This window comes from Microchirus variegatus (assembly GCF_963457635.1).
Source record: "Microchirus variegatus genome assembly, chromosome: 13".
Taxonomy (NCBI): Eukaryota; Metazoa; Chordata; class Actinopteri; order Pleuronectiformes; family Soleidae; genus Microchirus; species Microchirus variegatus.
Window position 1 is genome coordinate 20,150,494 of NC_139814.1, and position 24,578 is coordinate 20,175,071.

At 41.0% G+C, this 24,578-nt stretch overlaps 3 protein-coding genes across 3 annotated transcripts; 1 reads left to right on the forward strand and 2 right to left on the reverse strand.

Annotated features, from left to right (window-relative positions):
- Window positions 1–655: 655 nt before the first annotated feature.
- On the forward strand, window positions 656–14,671 carry eya3 (EYA transcriptional coactivator and phosphatase 3). The gene is made up of 18 exons (XM_083900300.1): window positions 656–758; window positions 4,192–4,296; window positions 5,420–5,469; window positions 5,660–5,727; window positions 5,849–5,929; window positions 6,640–6,694; window positions 6,904–7,013; window positions 7,559–7,644; window positions 7,727–7,910; window positions 8,147–8,316; window positions 8,396–8,479; window positions 8,571–8,660; window positions 9,075–9,133; window positions 9,252–9,382; window positions 10,485–10,599; window positions 10,950–11,071; window positions 11,167–11,267; window positions 11,458–14,671. The coding sequence occupies exons 2-18, from the start codon at window positions 4,240–4,242 to the stop codon at window positions 11,536–11,538; spliced, it is 1,644 nt and encodes a 547-aa protein (XP_083756426.1). The 5' UTR covers window positions 656–758; window positions 4,192–4,239; the 3' UTR covers window positions 11,539–14,671.
- Window positions 14,672–15,529: 858 nt separating this feature from the next.
- LOC310935618 (XK-related protein 8-like) lies at window positions 15,530–19,195 on the reverse strand (the record flags this gene model as incomplete). Its single annotated transcript, XM_083899551.1, has 3 exons — window positions 15,530–16,296; window positions 17,154–17,344; window positions 18,900–19,195. The coding sequence occupies 3 exons, from the start codon at window positions 19,193–19,195 to the stop codon at window positions 15,530–15,532; spliced, it is 1,254 nt and encodes a 417-aa protein (XP_083755677.1).
- Window positions 19,196–20,227: 1,032 nt separating this feature from the next.
- On the reverse strand, window positions 20,228–23,821 carry xkr8.3 (XK related 8, tandem duplicate 3). The gene is made up of 3 exons (XM_083899267.1): window positions 23,337–23,821; window positions 22,345–22,532; window positions 20,228–22,191 (listed from the first exon to the last, which is right to left on the reverse strand). Exons 1-3 carry the CDS (start codon window positions 23,663–23,665, stop codon window positions 21,440–21,442), a joined length of 1,269 nt encoding a protein of 422 aa, XP_083755393.1. The 5' UTR covers window positions 23,666–23,821; the 3' UTR covers window positions 20,228–21,439.
- Between the last annotated feature and the right edge of the window lie 757 nt (window positions 23,822–24,578).

Consider the following 24,578-nt stretch of genomic DNA (forward strand, 5'->3'; position numbering starts at 1 on the left):
AAACAAGACATTTGAGAACATTTGTTATTTCCAGGTTGGGGAAAAACTGGAAAAAATTTCATATTAATAAAAAAAAAAAATGATTTATCAGTAATCTGATTTCTGCTTCATAAATGTAAATATGTTCGTATTTCCTTTTTCCTCTATGACAACAAAACAATAACAAATGTCATTTTGAGATTTGGAGGGAAAACACATTCATTAAATAACATACCGATTAATCGAGTAAGAGAATAATCGTTAGCTGTTGCTCTAACACCCGGACACGATGCTGACATTTCACACAAAGCTTCAACTGTTCAAATAACACATGTTGGCAGTTCCCTCTCACCTGTTCCGACCCTGCCACACCTGTCGCCACCTCCTGTCCAAAGATGTATTATCAAATCTGGATAGAGCGCCGCCCCTTTGGCTCCGTTCATTCCTTTGGAGCTGCTCATATAGCATTGTGCTAAACAAAGTTTCTTACTTCCGTGTTTATTACGGGTTGCAGTATTATTTCTCCCATAATGCCTCCCGGCTACGTGAACGAGCGGTCCGCGCATTTTATAATACATCCATGATCGATGCTCCGGTCGCGCGCCAAGCAGCGGACTCGTGTGTGAACGGATGCGTCGCGCACGCGCAGTGGTGCGGCTCATCGTCAGGGGGCTTCCTGCCAAATAGTGGGTCGTCCCTAACAACAGACAAAGCTTGACACACAGTGGATTCCGCTGAAGACGCTGCTCTAAATGCGTTTCTCGGTCGCGCTCTCAATGGTAAGGCTCGCGCGGCGTCGCGTTTGTGTGTTGCAAGGGTGTCGTGCTAGCTGTTAGCTCCGCGTTTAGCCGCGGCGGCGGTGGTGAGATGCTCTCACACGCTGCCATTTGTGAGACCACTCCAATGGCCGCGGGGTGCCGACTAATCACTGGGAGGGAAAACTTTCACGGCCGGGCCAAACTAAGTCCAGTAGCTCTTTTTGTGGCCCTCTTTACTGCACACATTAGCGAGCTAATCCGTGTGCTAAAAGGTCTAAACATGACGATGCTGTTTGTTTGAAATCGGAAACGTTTGCAAGCTAACGTTCCTGTAAGAGAGCGTTCTCGGTGCCGTCTAATACATGGGTGACTGGATGATACGCTTCATGATTAGCCTGTTGTTTACATTAGTCGCTTATTTAACTTGTTGTGCTCGCTTGTCTTTCACATTTAAGCTAACCAGGACTACAGATTCCAGTATGTAGCCGGATGTGAAACACTTAACCTTCACAGAAAACAGTGATCGGGCTCGGTTATTTGCTGGAGGACAAACCACAAACAGGCTCTAACAGCTTTTAATGAGCATCGATCACTTCTCAGCTGCACATTTAAACCAAACAAACATAGAGTGAATGACGTCATAACCAGATGATACACACACATACAAACAGAAGCTGCTTGTTGCGTTTGCATTAGAGCTTATCCGATTAATTGACCCATGATGAAAGAAGGAAAACTAACCTGGAACTGTATTATATCGGGTGATTATGTTAGCCACCCAAAAGTAAACATGAGTGTAAATATGTGCTGTTAATATAGCTATATGCACATAATAAGCTATTTAAATTTACAAAGAAACTTGATCGACTCTGTGAAATGGTCTTTAAATGTAATCTTAAAGTTGCGTTGCATACATTTGTGTAGTTAATGAATCATTTTTAGATCGGAGAGTTGCACCATATTGGTTGATCTATATTATTGATCAGACAAATCTACCTCAGGCATATAGTTAAATGTAACTGTCAGTGTAAAGGTTTTAGGGCGCTTAAAATGCCAAATTTAGAACAAATTAATAAGAAGATTGGTTATATTTAAAGGAAATTGATGCAATTTTGATTATTGTCCTCAATCGATCGAGTACTTGTTTGGTCTATAAAATGTCAGAAAACGTTGACCAGTGTTTTCCAAACCCTTTGGAAGGATGTTCTCAAATGTCTTATTTTGTCCGCAAACCAAAATGATTCAGTTTATTTCTTAAATAATAGTCAAACCGATTAATGGATTATCAATTGACAATTCAGTTAGTAATGGATGAATAATTGACTAATCAGTGCAGCCTTACTTATTTCTGCCTTTTTCATTAAATTAATTCCATCAAGTGCATATTTCAGGGTTTGTGGCTGCAGACACTTTTTCTTCCTGCTCTGTGGTTTTCACTTTGTCCTCATACTTTACGCTTCCTGAAAAGACAGCAGTTTCTAGAAGGTTCCCGTGTCAGGCCACCGATATTCCTCAGGTGACGCTATTCAACCCGGGTGTTATGATCGTGGCAGAGTAGAGACAACAGTACGGGGCTTGATTACAGATGGGAGCAGCTGGTGGTGGGATGGTGGCTTCGATGGATTCAGTTCTGTCAAAATGGCCCCAAAAAATGGCAACAGTGGTAAAACCAGCACTGAGGAGAGTTGTGAGTTGGCTTTCCCGTGAAGTGTGAAGGGCAAATTCTGCTGTGATTGGATGATGGAAATCTGAGTTTTGCCTCATTATTTACTGACTGTGTGATGGAAAAAATTTACAAAAAGTTACAGGATCAGTTATGTTATGACAACAGCTATCCCGTCTTTGGAAATAAATGTGGATTACTTTCAAAAGTTTTTTCACCTACATAAGTAGATTTTGTCAATGAGTTTATATTGTATGACATGTATATGTAAAGCTCGAGAATGTTGTCAATAAACCTGGTGAAATAGACTTTTTTTCACAGCAGATTTTAATTTGACATGAAATAGTGGAACAGTGCCACTCCAGGTTTAAGAGAGTCAGAACACTTCCACTAAATACTTGACACTTATACCCATTGACTCTCAAAGACTTTGTCAGAACCCACAGATGGGACATTTTTAAGATTTTTTTTCCAAGCTTTATTTTTTTCATCACATGCTATTATAGATAGGGCTGTAAATTGTTCTCTAAATTATGCACAAATTTGCTCTCGGTCACAATAGTTTGTAATCTTTAAAAAGTGGCCCCTCAATTTCCAGTAACTTTTTTCTCATTTGACTGGGAAGTTTAGTTTAGTATTTCCATGGGAATTATGGGAACTAAAAGGAATTCTGTCAACCTAATAGAAAGTGTAGTGCTCATAGAAGGTGTGGACAAAAAGTTGTTTGATTTAGTTTTTTTTCCTTTTGTTGATATGTTCTTTTAATACTTAATTTCCAAGTTTTCTGCATGTGTTCCAGTAAAGTAATTGAGAAACAATTAGGGATGCATGATCTTTTTTTGGCACAATAACAGTTTTGGCCGATATTGGCTCCATTATCGGATGTCAAGATCCCCCAAAATGACTTAATCTGTAGGCGGAATAGACTCTTACCTCCTTGACTTCTACGTTTGTGCCCTCTACAGCTATTCTATTTATATTTTGCGCAGTAAAGAAATTGAATATCTTCATCTGCGGCAGTATTGGAGTGAAAAATATTGTGTTAATTTCACCATTGAGGAGAATAAATGACCTGCAGTTGGGCTCAGGGAAAAATTTATATCGATATTCAGCTTAAGCAATCCACGATATATTGGCAAAAATTCCGATATTTATATTCTGGAAATAAGGATACTGTATAGATAGTGCATTGATGGTCCAGTCGGTTCAGACTGGCACGCGTCTGATTCCGAACGTGCGCCCCTGACGACTGCTTGACACGTTCGTCGGATCTAGAATTTGCCGTCTGACCTATTTTCCGCGACGGTGTCCACATTATGTCAGGTCGATAAATGTGCTGTACCTGGAGCCGAGGGAAAAGACCAGCTGAGCGGAGCAGTGGGCAAAACCAGGTTAGATCTTATCCCCCTGTGACATCTATTGATACAACAGCTTGCACCTGAGCACTTAATGCTTCTGGAGAATATGTTTTCATTGAACTGCGGTGAAGTCACATGTAAGGCGGCACACTTCCTTAATCCCGCGGTAAACACAAGCACGGTGAGGACATGGGGCAACGTCAGGGAGACGCGTATCTCACCTGCAGGTCTCGTGCTGGAGATTAGACCAGGCTGCCCCCATTTACTTCACCTGCAGCCACCTACCCGCTGATCGTATGTGTGATAGCGTGTGGGCCGAGCGTCGGCGAGCCTTTGTGGACACAAGGGGAGGGGGAGATCACGCGTCGGAACACTACATAAAGCATCACCTCCTGACCATTTATTCCATGCCTTTTGTCTTTGTGTGAACCAGGGTCCGGACAGGTTTTCCAGGTAGAGAGAGTGGGCTGAGCGTGCAGACATGTCGGGACGCTCCGCTGCAGAGATGGACGACTCGCAGGAGCTGCCTGAGCTGCCGGTGAGTCCACACTGTGGGGACACAGAACCGTAATGTAGGCTTTTTGAATGTGCACTTTGCTCGTGCTGATGTTTAACAGCTTTTACTTGTTTAGTTCATCCTGTGGCTTCAGGTTTGAAGTTGAGCTGCAACTCTTTATTCTATTCTCTCAATTATATATTCTGTATTTTATTAGAAAAATGTTTGTTGGTAACCACTTCCCACACCGGGAAATGATGATGTCGTTTTGTTTTGTCCACAAACCAAAATGATCCAGTTTTAATTATTTCAAATCAGAGAGGCTGATTTGATTATTTAAATTATTCAATTAAAGTATTTAAATATTATTTTAGGCTTTCTTATGTGCTTCTTAGGTTTTATCTGAGGTTCACTGGAATATTAAAGCGAATAAAAGAGAATAAAAAGCCCTGGCAAAACTGAATTGTCACTGCTTGTAGTTATAATATTTATTATGAAATTTAATTCCATAGATGATTATAATTCTCTTTTCCTGTTGTCTTTCATGCTTTTAATGTGGTGTTTTATTTCTACTTACTGTAGAAAAACAACACTTGCAGACAGTACGGCATCTACAAAATATTAATATATGACATAATGGCAATTAAAAATACAATAAAGAAAGTTATTTGTAATTTTTCTTCTTGTCATCATTTAGCAAGTATTGTGTTTGTCTGTCGGTTAATGAGAAAACAAAGTGAGTATAAATCAAAGTGTTAAATGTAACTCTTTTAGTGTAACTTTTACATTAAATTAGTCAAATTTAACACTGTACCAGGGTGCATTTTGGACTTTATTAGACTTAATGTTAAATTTACTGTGTATGTACATTTATTTATTTGCTTTATAAAAGAGCAGACAAACTAAAGTCAAGTAAAAATAAATAAATAATAGTAATTTCAACGTTTTAGTTTCCACAGCGTTTGACTAAAACATTTTGCATAAAGCGCAAAATTGATTGTCTTGATTCTGTTGATGTAAAGCAGTGACTGAAAACAGAATTCAGGCTTACATTTTTTACATTATTGAGGGAAAAAAAAGATCAACATCACATCCCTGAAGCAACAGAGACGATTTAATTCAATAGAAAAACATTTCTGTAAATGTGTTTTTTGTGTGTGTGCAGGCAAAGAAAGTCAAGCGTGAGCTCGAAGGTGGACTGGAGAAAGAGCCGAGGTTAGTTCCTGATTCTTTTCATTTGCTGCTTAGTTACTTTGTTTGACAAACATCCACAAACACTAAATCTGGGGTTTGAACTTACTATTAAACATATTTTCCACTGTGGTTTGTTTGTCTGCCGTCCTTACTTTTTCATCGACTGCAGGAATGACATGTAATTAGAATGGACTTTTGTGTGTTTTTCTAGTAATCTCGGTGCTGACGGGAGTCCAGCGGCCTCGTACTCTGCCCTGTCAACGGCCTCGCTCGATCCAGGTCGGCAGGAAAAGCCCACAGGCTTTATTTCTATTTCTTTTTTTATGTCTCTTGTTTGTACGTACGGTGATGAGAAATGCTGCAGGAAAACATTCACAATGTGCCTCTGATTTATTTTTAGGTGATCAGGAACAGTCAGTCCTGGAGCGAGGGGCGACATCTCAAGAATGTGCTGACTCACTGAACCCGTACGCTCATTCTGGTACGAATCACGACAGCTTTGATTACACGTGTAGAGTTTCTTCATTCTGGAAAGATTTACACTACCGTTCAAAAGTTTGTGGTCACCTATACAATTTGTTTGTGTTTTCCATTAAAAGTCACACTTTTATTCACACTTCATAGATATAAGACATTGGCTAGATTAGAAATAATGATTTTATTCAAAATAATAATTTTGCCATTTTGTCAAAGAACCAACAAAACTGTTTTCAGCTGTGCTAACATTGCACAAGGGTTTTCTAATCATCCAATAGCCTTCTAACGTGATTAGCAAACACAATGTACCATTAGAACACTGGAAATGGGCCTCTATACACCCATGTACATATTCCACTAAAAACAGACGTTTGCAGCTAGAATAGTCGTTTACCACATTAACAATGTATAGAGTGTATTTCTGATTCATTTATTGTTATATTAATTGAATAAAGTGTTTTGTTTTTTTTAGTGACCCCAAACTTCCACTCTCGGTCTCATGATTCTGAACAAACTAATCATATATTTGATCGTGTTTTAGCAAACTGTTAGTCATGAAATGTAGGTGCAACAGTACATATTTGACCATTTATTTGCTGGTGTCCATGTAAACGTACTGTGATCTCGGTTTTGAATGATGCACAATAAAGTTTGTAAAGTTACAGAACTCGTCATCTTCAGCTGTGTTTTCCTTGTTTGTTTTTTTTCTTACAGCCACAGACTCGACGGAGACGCCTGAATACACCCAACAGGTTTATCAAGGAAGCAAGTGAGTACAGTCCACTGATGCAAGAACTGATGCAATTTCTGCTTGTGGAAATCAAACAACTTTCAGTGTTTGGAGATTGATTTTTGTCACTTGTCCACCAGTCGACTTCTCCTGTTGTTTGTTAGGTTAGAAAAGTGAGAGAAGTTGAATGTTGAGGGCTTGTGTTGCCGCTGTATTTGATGCGTACCTGACACTTTGCTCTCTTTCAGTCCATCAGTGACGTCATATACCAGTCAGGTGGCCTTTCCTTCTCTGGCCCAGTCCAGTGTGTACTCGACCTTCCCTCAGACGGGACAGACCTACGGCCTCCCGCCCTTCGGTTAGTCTTCTCTATCATCCTTTATTTTTAACACCCTCTTGCTCACTAAAACCACAATCACTCCTTAGATCATTTGCTTTAAAGGCCTCACTGTGCTTCGGTGCTGTGGACTCCTCCCGTTTGCTTTTGACCTCTGCTTCAATCACACAAGGCCACACAAAGGCTCTTGCCTCCGTCTCTGATGACCCACACTCCTCTCGCCCGCTCCTTCACATTCTCTGCTTCCCTTGCTCTCGTTTCATCTTCAGGTGCTATGTGGCCAGGCATTAAAACAGAGACAGGGCTGCCTGAGGCGCCCTCTGGTGGCCAGCCTGGGTTTCTCAGCTTCAGCACCACATATACCTCAACCCAGCCAGGCCAGCTGCACTACTCATACCCCAGCCAAGGCAAGCTGCAACCTCCTCACTCTGCCTCACCAGATAACGCTGTCACACTCTGAAGCACACTCTGAGTTTCCCTCTGTTGTGGTGTTGTTGTTGTTGTTGTTGTTCACTAGTTTTCTCCCTCAGGACGATGTTTTTCATCAGATCTCTATTTGTCTCCAGGCTCAAGTTTCACCACATCTAGCGTGTACTCGAACATCCCCACAGCGACGGCCACCACGACGGCTTCCACCACAGTGAGCCACCAGGTGAGCACTGGAGCTACACAAGTGTGAGAACTCTTCAACTTTTGCCAAAATAAAAGTTATTATTATCATCCAATTTCTCCAGGATTTCAGTACCTACAACTCTCTGGGTCAGGGTCAGTTCTCTCAGTACTACAGTTTGCCTCCCAGCTACGTTCCCACTGGGCTGCCCAGCAGCGATGAGTCGGGCGCTGGTGTGGGTGTGGGTGTGGCCGGATATTCTTCGGTGAAGATGGAGGAGGCGGCTTCAGCCGGGCTACCTCCCAGAGGTAATTTCCCCGCGCTGACATTTATTTGTCATTATAAAATCTCTCTTTTTTTAAATTTTAATATTCTGCACTTTACTTTGTTGTAATAATTTTGGATTAAATTGTTGTTTTATGCTATATTTTAGTCTTTACTTATTGTTTTTGCTCTCTCACCTTGCTTATTCTGCACATTGAGTTGCCCTTGCTGTACAGATAAAGCTGCCTATTTTACTTTACTCTCCCATCTTCTTCGCCAGATGCGTCCCCAACAGAAAACCTCCCAGTCGGAGCTGCTCTGCCTGTCAGTGTAGCGCCCCCTGCTGGAGCCAGAGAGCAGGACGAAGTGGGACGCAGGAACTCTGTGGGCAAATCCAAGGGCAAAGCCAAGAAGGCAGAAAACTCTCCACCAGCTGAAAATGACCTGGAGGTAAACGGGCTTTTCATATGTCTGTCCTTTGATGTTGAATATTTAGTTGTGACTGTTTTATTCTCTTTTTTTTTGTTAGCGTGTTTTTCTGTGGGATCTGGACGAGACCATCATCATATTCCATTCACTGCTCACTGGCTCCTACGCTCAGAAATTTGGCAAGGTTTGTTTACGTTAACGAATTAGTCTGTGAACTGTTTCGCACTCGTTTTGTTTTTGTTGTGTTTATTAACTTTGTTATTTTGTTGTTTCAGGACCAGGCGACTGTGCTGAACATGGGGCTGCAGATGGAGGAGCTGATCTTTGAACTGGCAGACACTCACCTCTTCTTCAATGACCTGGAGGTAACGACGAGCCGTGATTATTGAGAATCATGCACTACCGTTCAAAGGTTTGGGGGTCATGTAGAAATGTCCTTATTTTTGAAGGAAAATCACTTTTTTTTAAATGAATGTAACATTAAATGAATCAGAAATACACTCTATACACTGTTAATGTAGTAAACGACTATTCTAGCTGCAAACGTCTGGTTTAAATGGAATGTACAAAGGTGTATAGAGGCCCATTTCCAGTGTTCTAATGCTACAAAACCCTTGCCCTCCTATTTGAAGCTTTGTCGGCACATCTGGTCCTTGAATTTGAGGGTATAGGTCCTGGAAAGTCCTTGAATTTGATGCCAAACAAGGTGTTGGAACCCTGTGAATAAACCTGGTGTAATCAGATATATAGACAATTGTGCTTTTCTTGTTCCCTTTAAGGAATGTGATCAAGTCCATATTGAGGACGTGGCCTCTGATGACAACGGACAGGACCTGAGGTTTGTTCTCTAATGGACTCAACGAATACATGAGCCTTATTGACATCTTTGGGGGGGGGGGGGGTTTCTGTCAAAATAATCACAAATTTGTTTATTATTTTTCAAATCTCCCCCACAGTAACTACAACTTCTTGACGGACAGCTTTAATGGTCCCAGTGGTGGAGGAGGCGTGGAGTGGATGCGTAAACTGGCCTTTCGCTACCGTCGCTTAAAAGAGATCTACAATAACTACAAAGGAAATGTCGCGAGTGAGTTTTCTTTGATATGCAGTGTAAATGTTTTATATACAGCACACAATAACAAATCCATAACCCACAATTCTGTCTAGAAAATAAAAACACCACCCTTGCGTTTCACTGTTTCAATCTCCGTTGCTGCCGTCTTCTAATAATAATTTCCATGGGGATGAGACTTGAGAGGCTTGTGATATTTCACTTTATATGCTTTTTAAAATGTAATAGTTGTTTTCAGCTGATCTTTTCTTTATATATATTTATATAGAGAAAATTCTTTGTTTTTAATACATTACCACTTCACTTCAGTTTCTTTATAACTCTGTTTGTTTACCACCTCAGTGTTGCTTCAGGCAGGAGATTACAATGAAAGGTAAAACATGCTGCAGCTGCAGCTAAACAACACTTTGCTATGAGTTAAAGCTAAAGAATACTGAAAGACCCACATTACTAAATCCATAATTATTAATCCTCAACCACACGATTGATCTAAAATGAATCCACAGCTCTTGGTTCAAACATAAAAGTTGATTTAAACAGGTGCTCTAGTATGAAAGAAGACATTTTAAGATGTGCTTTTCCTGTTTGCTAGCAAAGACGTAAACATGTTTGACAACAGTGAAACTAGTTTCTCTGTACAATGTCCAAAAGGCAAAAGGAGGCAAACCCAAAGTTTGGATCCGAGGCCAAAATAAACAAACCTGTCTCTCTTTTATCTCTCTGTGTGTTTGTGTACGAAAAAACGTATACGTATATGTGGAGACATTTTGTCCACTTCCCACAATGTTTTTTTTCTCAGGGTTAAGACTTGGTTTTAGGATTAGGGTTAGAATTGGGTTTAGATTAGATTACACTTTATCGATTCCCACACTGGGGAAATTCACATGTTGCAGCAGTTAAAGGAGAGGGAATACAAAATCGAATAGAAATGGAACTAAAAAAAAGATTATATTACAAGAAAAATTGTTGTGCAAAGTCTAAAATTGGTACAAATCTGATGTTGATGTGTCCTTTGGATGCTGAACCCCACGCTGAGGGTGTGAGTGAGTGTATTTGCTGCATATGAAGTAAAAAAAATATTTATTCAATAATACATGTTGTTGTTGTTGTTTTCCAGGTCTATTGAGTCCCATGAAGAGGGAGCTGCTCGTGCGGCTTCAGTCTGAGATCGAGAGTGTTACAGACGCCTGGCTCAGCACCGCACTCAAGTCTCTGCTGTTAATCCAGTCCAGGTCAGAGCTCAGCTCAGCACAGCACAGCTCCAACTGGCATCTGTTTTATTTGAATTGCCTTTTTTTTTTTTTATACCAAGTATCAGGTTTCAGCAGACATCTACACATTAACACACTAACACTAACCCTACACAATTATCTGTGTATTCCACATTTCTTTAATTTGTACCCTCTTACTATTTAACCACTTCTTCTCAAATGTCCAAAAAAATAATAATATTCACGGAAAAATCACTCAAACAGATTAACTGATGATTAAAAATAGCCATTTGAAATGAAACAAGAGAATTACATGACAAAATATAACGAAAATGTTTGTTTTTAATCGTCTTAACCTGTGTTGTGAACAGGGGGAAGTGCATGAACGTGCTGGTCACCACCACTCAGCTGGTTCCGGCTCTGGCCAAAGTTCTGCTGTACGGCCTGGGAGAAGTCTTCCCTGTGGAGAACATCTACAGTGCAACCAAAATAGGTGCAGTCTGCATTTTGACACCATAAAGTATTTCATATTACGACAGGTAACGCGTGTTAAAAGTGTTGAAGTTTTGAATTATTCCTATGTTGCAGGAAAGGAAAGTTGCTTTGAGAGAATCGTCTCCCGCTTTGGGAAGAAAGTGACATACGTGGTGATCGGTGACGGTCGAGATGAGGAGTTTGCAGCAAAACAGGTGAAGTTAACATTTTTATTTCTCCCTTCCTGATCTTTTTCGTCTGACTAAAACCAGACATTTAAAATAAGAAGTTAGTCACGCTAACACATTTGTCTAAAAGCATGTGAACACACTGACAGCAGTAGATGAACGAGTGTCTGCCTTCGTAGTCCGAGTTAACAGGAAATGTCCCTCTGTCTCTGCGTAGCACAACATGCCGTTCTGGCGGATTTCCACTCACGGTGACCTCGTGTCCCTCCACCAAGCGCTGGAACTGGACTTCTTGTAAAGGGGGAGAAGGTGGCTGGCGTTGAGTGTCGCGCACTAAAAAGGGAAAAATGTAGTCGTCGTCATTGTCGTCGTCGTCCCGTTGGCTCATGGAGCAGCACTGAGTGACAAAATCCTCCACAACCCAGACTCCGACTCTAACCTGGCTCGTTAAATCCACCGATCATGCTCCCTCTGCGACGACGACCAATGACCCGCTGTGTGACGGCAAACTATAATTAATGAGACGGACTCTGGGTCGGAGCTGACGGCGAGTAACGGACTGGCTGACTTCAGGTTCCTCACGTCCAGCGCTCCGTCCTGCGGCAGCTAAACCTGGCACTGACTTAGACACAGAACGGAAAAAAACTCCTCCTCCTCCTCGGTCTTTGTCCCACATTTATAATTTAAAAAAGAATCTCCTGCAGTGAACACCATCCTTCTTTTTGCTTTTTCTTTCTGGACACAAACAACCAAAGGACCGTTGTTCTGTTTTTCTTTTTGGAGTCGTGTAGTTTGAAATAATCATATCACAACTTTAAGACTTGAAGGCGTCGTTTTTTAATTTGTGACCTCTCGTAGCCACTCCCATATTTATCATCATGTGTGTGAGATGTGCATTTAAAGACGAGGAACTGGTAAGTGGTTCCTCCTTCGCACCTGACCTCCTCACTGTGTCTCAGCAGCCTGAGCTCGAACAGTGATCACGTGACCTGCGGTCAGTGAATCACAGGTTTATGTGGATGAGCTGCTGGGGGTGGAAAAAAACACACACCATTTAGTCCACCATTTATTTCAACAATTTTACAAGCTTTTCCTCCATTTTCTGTTGTGCATTAAATGCGAGAATTGTATACATTCAAAACCGGCTGCTGGTGTGCAGTATTACATGCTTAGAATTAAAGGTCCAGTGTGTAAAATCTTTGATTAAATTTGGTAGAAAGTGAAGATAAAAATAACTCTTATTTTAAACTTAATTTGTGAGGCTTTGTCAGCTCTACAGATGCGGCTTTTTTGGACCACCATGTTTTTACAGTTGCCCACAATGGACAAACTAAACCTCTTTTGAGTTTTGATGCTAACTGAAGGCTACGGAAGTTCAACAACACACTTGGAGAAGGAAAGCGTGAAGTAAGGAATAGTCAAATACAACATGAAACGTCACCATTTTACACACTGTATCTTTTAATACTGTAATTTAAGATGAAATGTAAAAACATGGCCTGATATAAAGACAAATACTGTGGTAGCAACAGTTCATACAATCAGTTGATTATATGCTTATAAAACAAATGATTTTATCTTCAAATGGAGGTAATTTCTCCTAAATTTGACAAATCACCGGGCATAAAAATGAACTCTTCAAAATAAATAAGGATGATGATAATAATAATACAGAGTAGACGATAAATAATTAGTGTTCACTGCTGTTTTTGTGGAAACAAAACCATAAATGTTGAATTGCTGCATTTCGTTCATTTACCGCAAATATTTTTGTTTACAAAACCCGCAGGTTTTTTTTGTGTTGCAGCTGTCGCTATTTTCATTACCAGATAAATATTTTGTCTTGAGCTGCAGTCGTTAAATAATGATCAGTTATTTTGGTTTTCTATGATTCTCACCTGAATGCTGTGTGAAGAGTTTTCTGTTATTTCTTCTACAAAATATGGGTAAAAAAAGAAAATGGTGTAGAGAGTCACGCAAAAAGTTCACGTTGGTGGACGTCAAATACATTTGTTGACTCATAGATTCAAATTAGCTAATTAAAACTTACATTTACAGCTTTAAATATTCACAATTTCGGCCGCGTGGCGACTCACAAACTTGCTGAGTCATATCGGAGGAGTTTTTTTGTTTTTTTTGCAGTGCAATACATTTCTCATTAACTGTATTTCAAAGAGATTTTTTTTCCATTGTTGTCATTGGACGGTGAAGGAAGGGGGCAGAAGTGGGCGGAGTCAACCTTCCTGGGTCTGTATGAGATTGCGACTGAACAATACTGAGCCTGAAGATTTAGTTGTTTCTTGGTATTTTACCTATAACATGCAGCTTGACCGTTACGAATGTGTACTTCTGTTTGTGTGCGTGTGTGTGTGTGTGACTGTTTGTATTTATATCGTGCCTTTAACCACCACGTGTACGCATAATCTCAAAGGGAAAAACGTAAGCGTTTGTGTTGAAAACATTTATCACTGCGTTGTTATATTATCCAAAGTGTTATCTTCTTTTAACCCCCTTTTTCTTGTTGTTATGTTAGACTTTTTTTTTAACTATCCTGTCTGCACTGTATTTTTTAAAAAGTCTCTGAAAAAAAAAGAAGCTTTGTGTTGATTTTCTCTGCGTTTTTTCAAAAATAGATTTTTTTTTTCTTTTAAAGAAATCTCTGCTTTTTATTTGCTCTTTTTGAAAAGGAGCTTGCATTTGTGTTGTTGCTGTGAAAATCGCTTAGAGACAATCATGATCTGTAATTATACATGCTATCTTATATTTCATTTCTTTTTTTTCTTCTTTTTTTTTAAATGCAGGACCGTTTAAACCAACTGTCTGTGGGCCACTGAGCATCTAGTCTGGTCAGTCAGGGGTCGGTCAAGTGAAAAAAAACAATATTTGTGATGATATTTCCACAGTATTTCCAAAATAAGTTTGTTTTTGATAAAAAACATATTTATGATGCAAAATTAATTTTTGTTTTGGTCCCACAACCTTTTAGTTGAGTATACATTTAGAATAACTTGGATAAAATTCAGTTGTAATCAAACATCTGATTGGAAATTATTATATTTACATATCCAACATTTTAGATGTTGCACATTGGTCGCTACGTTAGGCTTTGAGTTGCTCTCATCATGATTTATATTGTGATTTTGGTCGCGAATCTTAAAAAGGATACAGAAAGTTTGGGTAAAAACATACAGAAGTAACCCATAATAACTTTGTGGCGGGCCACGTGGATTCATGCAGGCCACCTCTGACCGTTAGAAATGCAATATATAATACGTGTTTTCTTTTTTTCTTTCTGATGCCAAATAACTAAAAAAATGCTGTCTTAGTGTTTCATCTCATCTTCAAGGACCTGTGAGGATACGCTGAGTCATGTTAGGAGCCTGTCAACTGAGCATCATCATCATCATCATCATCCTCTCTGCTAATTTAACTCCACACGTTTTCACTATTTTCACAGTCATGCTGTAAGGTTTGTAAACCAAACACTCTCGGTTCAATGTAAATAAATTTTAGAGTTTCAGACTCAAGTTTGTTGTTTGTTGTTTGTTACTAATGATTATTTTCATAATCGGTTATTATTTTGTGGAGTAATGGATATTCTTAAATGTCTTTTTTTTTTTGTCCACAAACCTTATTATTCATTTTTAACAATTTCTTTGTTTTATGGAGCAAAGAAGCCTGAAAATATTCACAGAAAGGAGTCGATTAATGGGAAATAAAAAGCTTAGGAATGACGTGAAGGCATCTATTATGAGTCGAAGCTTTTAAAATGCTTCCAGTAAAGCGCAAAATACTTATATCAGACATTATAGACATGGCAAGAACGACAAGCTGCTGCTGACGTTCAAACCACCCATTTGGAAGAGAGTCATCCAATTCGGTGGTTCCCAAAGACTGGGTCGGGACCCACAGGTCGGTCGTTGAAGATTTGTTTATGGTCCCTCAAACGTATGTGTTGCATTTTCACAGATACGGCTGGATCACAAGTTTGCGTGGAACGTGGAAATTTACACCACGGCTAATTCTACCATCGATGGAGAACTAGCAACCGTCAAGTTACAAGCCCAAGTTCCCTTTCTACTAGGCCATGTGAAGAGAGGATTGCATATATTAAGTATCGTTTTAACATTAAAAATACATTTTGAAAAGTGCATATGAGGATCAAGTGTCTCCACTCTTGTGTCAGTCTGTATCTGTGGTCCATCAGGGACGAGGTCACGTCCAGCCCACACTGTCCTGTGATCCTGGAGATGTACACGTCGCATGTGTGAACTTCCGAGTGATCCAGGTCACGTGTAGAAGTTCTCGGCCAACTTCCTCATTCTTTTATTGCAGTGTACGGCACTGGGGGGTTCAGGGGGGCTCGGCCAGCTGCGATTAGCGACGCCTGTGTCGCCTAAAGGCCGCTCCTCGCATGGACCGTCTGAGACGACTTGTCTTAACGCTCGAAAGTCCACCTCATCACCCGGAGGTGATTCATCAGTCGTGACCCCCACTAACTCCTTTTTGGAGACGTTTGGGTGGTAGAATTTATAGTACATCACTTTTAAAAAGAGACCAAAGATGTGAACGGCAACCACACTGGCGGCTATGATGATGGGACGTAGGGTTGATATTTCTGTGCTCGTGTACCAGCACCACAGGCCGCAGAGAATGGAAATATCAAGCAGTTTGTAGCCGTGGTAGATCGTAGTACTGAACCTCGTCCCGCCTTTGACTACGTTAAACCAGGCGAAGTACCATATGAGGCCCACCGTGGCGTTGTAGAGCCTCTCTCCGGCGGTGGAGTCCATGAAGTGCGTCTTGCTTCGCCAGGCGAAGAAGAACAGCACCAACCACGAGCAAAGGAAGTGGGTGAAGATGAAGCAGGGCAGCACGGAGGCGAAGAATGCCAGGGCAACGAGGCGAGACGAGATGAGTAACAGGTTCCAGATGAAGTACATCACCGATGACATCACCTCCTGGTTCTTCTTCTCCTGCAGGAAGCTGCGCAGGCAGCGGTGGTACATGGTCACACTGAGGGCGATGGCAGAAGCTGACCCTATGGCCTTCAGCACTGTGGAGGTGGAGAAAAGGTCAGTGGGTGAATGAATGAATGAAACTGCTGACCAGTGACTTTTTTCAGAAGGCTAAATATAGATACTCAGGTTAACTTTGACAATACCTGCACTAATTCAGTTGTTACTGTAATGATACGGCCACAAATGCTGTGATAGTAGTCTTGAGACATGGGCATCAGCTAAGGTGCACTGTGGAATAAATCCAGAGGGTGGCAGCAGTACTGGCTTCACTTATGACAGGGGTTTTCAAAGTTTTGATACCTGAGGGCCAATTTAGGAACCCAACATTGGATTGAGGGCCGCCAAAGGAAAAAAAACCCCAGAAAGAAATCCCATTTGTTATATTTTTAATGACCAGATTGAAGTTCTACAGTTTTTTGGTCTGTATCCAGTAATGTCCAATAAACACTTAACAAACTTAGTAGCTCCTGGATTAAAACTATCAACTGTAATTCATTGCGGGCCGCCAGAAATGTTACTGCGGGCCGCCATTGGCCCGCGGGCCGCACTTTGAGAACCAATGACTTATGACACTGGTGCAAATATTGAAACTTTAGTTATGGCTTGATAATGACCAAACGTAAAGAGCCTCAGTCCCCTCTGAAAAATGTCTCGACCTGATATGGACATTGTTCTCCTCAACTTGAAGTAAAAACATGCCGTTGTAGCACGGCTCAACTCTACGCGGTTTAAATACTATAGTACCACCTCAACGTGGAGAGTTGGTCCATTTTTGTGAACGATATTACTTTTATTATTATTACTAAAAATAACTGCTCTTGTAGCCCCCGCGTTGTGTGTGTCATGAGATTGAAGTAAACTCTTGGAATGCTAACACGGTGGTTCAGAGCACCTGTCTCGGGGTTGAGCTGGCCGCGCTGCAGGATGATGGTTAGCATGAGCACGAACTGAGGGCTGCTCTCCGAGAACGTCTCTATGAGCCGCAGCATGCTGAGGTCGTGGCTCAGGAACACCGCGAATCCCTCCGGGCTGTGGACTTTTGTGATGCAGCTGCAGACGCACATCTCCACGACGCCTAGGTGCCTGCGGAGAAACAACCGTTAGATATCGAGGAAACCTACTTCTACGTATTTCTCTGAGGCACCATGTCATCAAATATGTACCGTGTTTACATTTCGATACCAAACGCGCGCTTGAGCGGGATTAGAGAATGTCACTAGTTAGTTCAGAATCGGCTGTTAAGGATCGTCTGACGTGAGCCTCCGCATAGGTTTTTTTTCACTTATAATTGGACAAATGCGGCAAAAACTTCCATGGAAGCTCAGCTTCTCTGGGAGTCAATGGAGCAGTGGGTGGTCAGGCGTGGACCGGTTATGACAGTTTCATAAGAGTCTTTTCTGCCTCAGTCTTGTGTGGATTTTGTGACGAAGTCTGGAGACAAACAGCTGGTTGTTGTGTATTATTTGCTCTGTGATATGGGTTCATTTACATGTGTACATATGCACTGTGAATAAATAACGCTAGCCTATTATAGCATTTCAGGTTTACATAATTATTGCGTATCTTTGTTCATTTGCAGAATTTATGTATAAATAACTGGGCGTGAAATGAGCTTCCCTTGTTTTAAAACCAACTGTCACTGGTAAATATAAAGCCTTGTGTTGAGCAGAGAGTAAACATCACACTCTTGTGTGTCGTAGTTGTGTCTCTGATCTGGTCGCTGATACCCAACAGAAAAGTTGGACCTGTGATGTCCTTCATCCTCTCTGTGTTCGTCCGGTTTTATAGAAGCACCTTTATTTAGGGAAACTTTGCATTGTTTCATCACAGAAGAATGTAGTACAGCAGCAACATGGATCAAGTTTCACTCTCAGTTTTGTTTAGAGACTTCCAGACCAGATCATTTCCAAGAAATCCAGTTTTAGAAAATGCTTTTTCTTTTCTTGAAAAAAAAAAATGCCTCGACGTGAACAGACGTTGTTTTAAGGACGTTTCCTGTTTCAGAGCAAACGACTCAGATGATGTAAGTCACTGTTGTCATTCTTTCTTACTATGACTGATTATATCACATGTGCTCACCACTTTTACATGACAGTCTGTGGTTTTGGTATTCCCCTTATATTCAAATAGATTCCCCTTCATTTTTTTAAATACATTCCGTATTTCTTTTTTTATATCTGTTTTTGGAGTTCTTCTTATGTTTAGCTTTTGTCTGCAGGTGCACAATATTGCAGAAATCTTTATATATTGTTAATATAATACATTTTACTGTGATATATTTCAGTATTGGAGCCTTTTGTCTGTGTAATTCTACACTCTAGGGCTGCAACTCATGATTATTGTCATCATTGATTAATTTGTCGATCATATATCACACTGTTTGGTCCATAAAATGGCAGGAAGTATGGAACAAATATATTCTCCATTGTCTTGTTTTGCCTTCAAACCAAACTGATTCTGTTTTAATGATTTCTTTATTATATGGAGCAAATATTCAAATTTAAGAAGCTGAAAAATCAGAGGGACACAGTTTGGTGCTGTTTTCTCTCTCGTCTGACACAATTATTCAAAGATAACAGCCTGAGTCTGCCTTCAACGCCACAATGATTAGAATAAACAAACAAGGTTTCTCTACAACCTGATGTAGATCCCCAGCTGGAACACATGCAGCAGCCTGAGCTGACACGGGCTCAGACTTTTCTCCACTTTTGTGTATCGCTCCAGATTCTCGTAGCTGTAGAAGAGCCAGCTGAAGGCCTGGACGAGCACGGACGAGCCCAGCAGGAAGAAGACCAGGATCCCCAGGCTCACGTATGCCTTTTCCTGGTAGAAACTCACTACTGTAAAAATGTCCAGTATTATGTCCGCCACCAGGAACAGCAGACCCAGACACATCAGGAGGAAGTCCACGGGGGAATATTTGAACTCAGCCATAGTTTCCCTGACGACGACTCACTTACATGCTGGAGCTGAGTTGAGTTTTAAATACAACTGAAACTATGTAGAGGCAAGGTTCACTGGTGTGAGGCCACTCCCACTAAAAGGAACACTGCCCTTAAGACCGAGTGAAGCAAATGCAGATCCATAAAATGCCAGAAAATATGGGTATGAAGCATTAAATCATACCAAATCTATCCCATTATTACATACATACATTATACTTATGCATATGTTAAAAGATAGTTATCAAATTCTCTGACTCCACCCCATTAAAATATAGTAAAGATTTGTTTGGGGACCCAAAAGATTTCTCCTGCGACCCATGAGTGGGCTTGGCCCCCGTCTTTGGGTATCACTGTTAAGAAAAGTGATTGAAAACATGTGAAATGAATGTCCGAAAAATATGTCTCGATGAACGCTGTAAAATGGACCAACTTTTGTAATATAAAAAAACATTGGTTAACTTGAACAACAGTAACGGTCTTTGCTAGCTGAGAGGTCTTTGTGCTGGAAATGCGTCTTTCCTGGATGTAAAAACACGCAGAAAAGCTCCGACTATTTAAAATTTCTACTAAAGATACGAAAAGGACGTAAAGAAAAAGAAAAGCAGACTCCTGCTGTGAGCCTGCAGTACCGTTGATAAGAGACGGAGGGAGACAGAGAGCAGGACTGTAGCAAAACCAGCTCTGTTTGTGTACAGTATATCGTAAAAATCGTGAAAATATCACTTCTTTACGTATTTTTCAAAAAAGTGGTCCGATACCAGATAATTTACGTTAATGTTCTATACAGACAGCAACGTTCAGCGCCCCCCAGTGTCTTGGAGGGGAGAATAATAATAATTTCACTTTACTGTCAGAAACAAAAGCAAACAAATTAACAGCTGTGAGTCACAGGTAATATAACAAAAGGCATTTATTTGATGTTAGTAAAATACCAGTTAAAACAGACCGAGCAGCAAAAATGTGGCTTTGCAACACTTTGTTGGAACATTGTTCAAACTAATTAATAAACCATTGACAGATTTAACAGGTAAAAAAACACTAATATGGTATTTTGGATAGACTGATAGATTGTCAAAGTCTGGACTCGGGCTGCAACTAACAATTATTTCCATCATCGATTAATAGTTTGGTCAAGAAGATGTTGATCAGAACTCAAAATAACGATGTTCGTGTTCAAATGTCTTGTTTTGTCCACAAACCAAATTAATTAAATGTATTTGTTTTATGGAGCAAGGAAATCAGATATTTAACAATTAAGAGGCTGAAAATGTGTTTTAATAGTTTCAATTAAACACAAACAGATCAAATAATCAGAATGGACGATTCATTTAGATTAGATTAATCGGTTCTGCCCTGAGAGTGAAGACTGACTTTGGCAACACTCGGTGAACTTTGACACCTAAAGGCAGAGGAATGGGTTGTTAAATACCGTAAAACACTGAACAACCAGTTCTTAGTTAAATATGTAAATATTCTGCACTTGACCTATGACACTGGAGCTGTTCAGCCAGTTCAGTAACACAGGAAAAGAAAAGCTTATGATCAAATCCTCATTCAAGTTCCTTCAAAGGAAATGTTGAATTAAATGTTATTTTCACAACAAAACTGCGCAACATGGTATATAAAAAATACCACCAAGTACAATATTACTCAGTGTATAAAGAAAGTAAAAATACATTCACTCGCTTGTGAAAAAAAAAACATATCAAATATCAAATGTAACCTGCGTTTTACTAGAATTTGAGCTTATTATAGAACTGCTGCTTCAGGTAGCGTTGCCTGTGGTGAAAGAACGAGAATACAGAACCATGTTCCTCCACCAGGGGGCTCATACAGGTGATGCCCATGCAGGTAAAACAGCAGCACAAACAAGTAACAGTGAGAGGTAGAGCGATTCATCATCATTGTTGTTCGCAGAGAATTGATAAATGTCACTAAAACTTTCAATTTGCATCCAAAAGTCACGACACATTTTATCTGAGGGATAGTGTAAAATCCGACCAGCATAATCTGGATTAAAAGCGAGTGTGTGGAAACATTTTGGTTTATATTTAGAGTTGTTTTTTTGTTGGTTCTCAGTGCAATATGTTGTTCTAATGGAAGTAAAATTGTGTATTTCCACCCCTGGTATGAAAGCTGTGAAGCACTGATGATTGGTAGGATTGCGTGGGATTATTGAAAACCAGGACGTGACTGTGCATATAGTCATTTGCAGGTGAGACACACAGCACCATCAGATGTGTGAAGACTCTGCTCTGTTTGTGTCGTCCGTCTTTGTAACGACTCTCTGCTCCGAGTAGAACAAAGAAGCGTGGCAGGCCATTCGTCTGTTGAGAAGCTGAGAGAATGGCGTTCCGTCCTGGACGGACATGTCTCTGACGGACACCTGGGCGTCGGGCAGGTCGTCGGGCTGACCCGGGTCCCTCACCGGGGGCCTCCAGAGTTTGGGGTGGAAGCAGCAGTAGTAGAGCGATTTGAAGAGCAGGCCCTGGAGGTAAGTGAGAGGCAGAGCGATGACGAGAGCGAGAGCGTACGACTCTGTCTGGACAGGGTCTCTGTAATTCCACCATGTCACCAGCAGGATTCCCGCGTCGGTGGTGATGAACGCGTGGTAGATGAGGCTTCTAGCTCGGGTTTGACCCTCTGCGACGTTAAACCAGCTAAAGTACCAAATGAGGCCTACGGTGGCCCGGTAGAGCCACTCCCCGCCCGCGCTGTCCATGAAGTGTGTCCTCTGTCGCCACGCCCACAACACAAAGACGGGCCAGAGCAGGAGAAAGTGGACGGCGATGTAGCCGGGCAGCACGGAGGAGAAGAGGGCGAGGGTCGCCACGCGGGGAGCGATGAGCAGCAGATTCCACAGGAAGTAGATCAAGGAGGAAGACCAGCCCTGCTTGGCTTTGTCCGGGAGGAAGGAGCGCAGGGAGCGGTGGTAATCCACCACCATCCACGCCATGGACGTGGTCGACGCAGCGATGCTCACAACTGAGAAAAAACAGAAGTTACACCATCAGTGTAATGGAGAGGAAGTGGATACACATTTGTGGTTATGTCATGTTGAAAAAAAAATGTCTGTATCTTTTCCTCGAGTGTAGATATAATAACTTGTGGGATGATAATAACCACAGAGGAACTCACACTGGACGGTCCTGGCCTTGTTGGTGCGCAGCATGACGTAGATCATGAGTGTGAGCTGAGGCGCGCTCTCGCAGAACGTCTCGATGAGTCGCAGCATGCTCAGGTCATGGGTCAGGTAAACCGCGTACTCAGACCCTTCCTCTTTCCGCCACCAAACCCTGAAGCCCTGACGTATGGCCGAGATGTGCCTGTGAGGATTGACATGTGAGAGAGGGACGGTCATGTGACGACGCCTACACCGTGAGAACATGACACACACACACACACAGTCACACAGCCACACAGCTTCTGACAAGAATGAAACTGACATCAAGATTCAACAACACATCATTGACTCATTATTTGTGCATTTTATGAATTCACTCCTTTCACATTAGATCACATTGTCACACCTGACTTGTATTCATCACCTCAGCACCTGTCACATCTGTATTGCCTGCTCGACTGTGATAAAAAAAACAAAGGTTAATTAAGTCTATAAGTAGCTTGTTTAATATTGTATTTTACAACACTTCATCATTTAAATCAACATTAGCAGGCTTTTAGCTATATAAGTTACATACTAGAGCTTTAAGAGCAAAAATGCCTCAACATTATGAATTTTCATATTCACAATTTTGAGAATAGGCTTTGTTTGTATTGTGTGGGGTTGCAACAACAAATTAATTATTATTATCAATCGTCAACTATTTTGCCTGGTATTACATACACACACACACAGTTTGGTTTTGATGACATTGTCTATTTGAATTTTGGATCCATCAATATTTTTTTTTTTTTTTACAATTTTGTTAAGATATTTTGAGAACCAAAACAACTATTAGTCAACTGCCTGACTATCCCTTATATGCCAATAAATCACTTTGTAAACTTGAGTTTTTATACATACTTCATATTGATCAATAATATTAACATATACACCACAATGTGAACTACAACTGTGCCATTAAATTGATTAAATGTATTTTATGTTTGTTTGTTTTGGTATTGACCTGAAGAGGAACCCCAGCTGCAGCACATGTAACAGGCAGAAGAGCTTCACTCGGTTCCCGAACAGCACGGTCCCTCCTCCGCTGTGAGCGGCGCTGAATCCCGGCAGCTCTCGGTCGTACTTAAACCAGAACCAGCTGAACATCTGAACCACGACCGAAGAGAGGACCATGAGGCCGACCAGCACCGCGAACCAGAGGAAGTCCCCGCGGCAGTAAAACTCTGTGGCCACCCACACGTCGGAGCCCCAGTCCACGAGGAAAGTGCAAACTCCGACCACAGAGAAGGCGAAGTCGATCCAGGAGTATTTCGAGAATACAGCGCCCTCCATGACGGAGCACCGCAGATAGCAGCAGCAGCTAGCTGACCTGTTGCTGCGAGGCTAACATTCAGCTAACACCGCGGACCGTTATTTCTCTCCCAAACTGACTCCACAGTCTGGAGGAAGTTGTCTCAACTTTCATAATTTGGCAAGAGCGTCAAGCAATTTTCATTAGAGCGATATTACAATGTAGAAGTCATTCTTTTTTTGGGAGAAAACTGCCTATAAATGTTAGATAAATAGCCACCGCACAAGTTAGCAGCGGTGTGTTTGTGTGCGGAGTTGTTAGCCCCGCCCACCACGGCGAACTGGTACAGTCCAAGGACGGGTTGAGACAACCCAATTAAACTTTTCTCGAGTAATCGATCTGTTGTTTGGTCCAGAAAATGTTAATAATCTTGAAATGATGATATTCCCAAATGTGTTGTTTTGTCCACAATTAATCAGTTTTAATGATTAGCAAAGAAACCAGAAAATATATTTACATTAAGTGGCACTCAGAACTCCAAATGTAGTTCATCAATTAGTCGGTTTTAAATTAATAATAGTAATTAAAGGTAAAGTGTGTGTACAATTTAGCAACATTTAACATTCACATGAATTTGCATGTTGCAGCTGAATGTTCCTTTTTTGGACTGTAGAGGGCACCATTACACTGAAAGTTTGTTTTATTGGACTGTTTTTCTACATATTATTTTAAAGACAATGCAAGAACAGAAATATATAGGTAGTTTTGCCTTTAATGAAAGTCCAGTGTGTGAAATTCCGGTGAATGTATTTGAATAAGGCAGACATTGAATATGAAATAAATATACTTTTCTATTATTTTGAACATCTATATGTGTACAGTCACCTTATTGTGTGAACTGTTGTTTTTAATTGCCACAGAATTAGGCTTTTGTATTTATATCCAGGAAGGCCA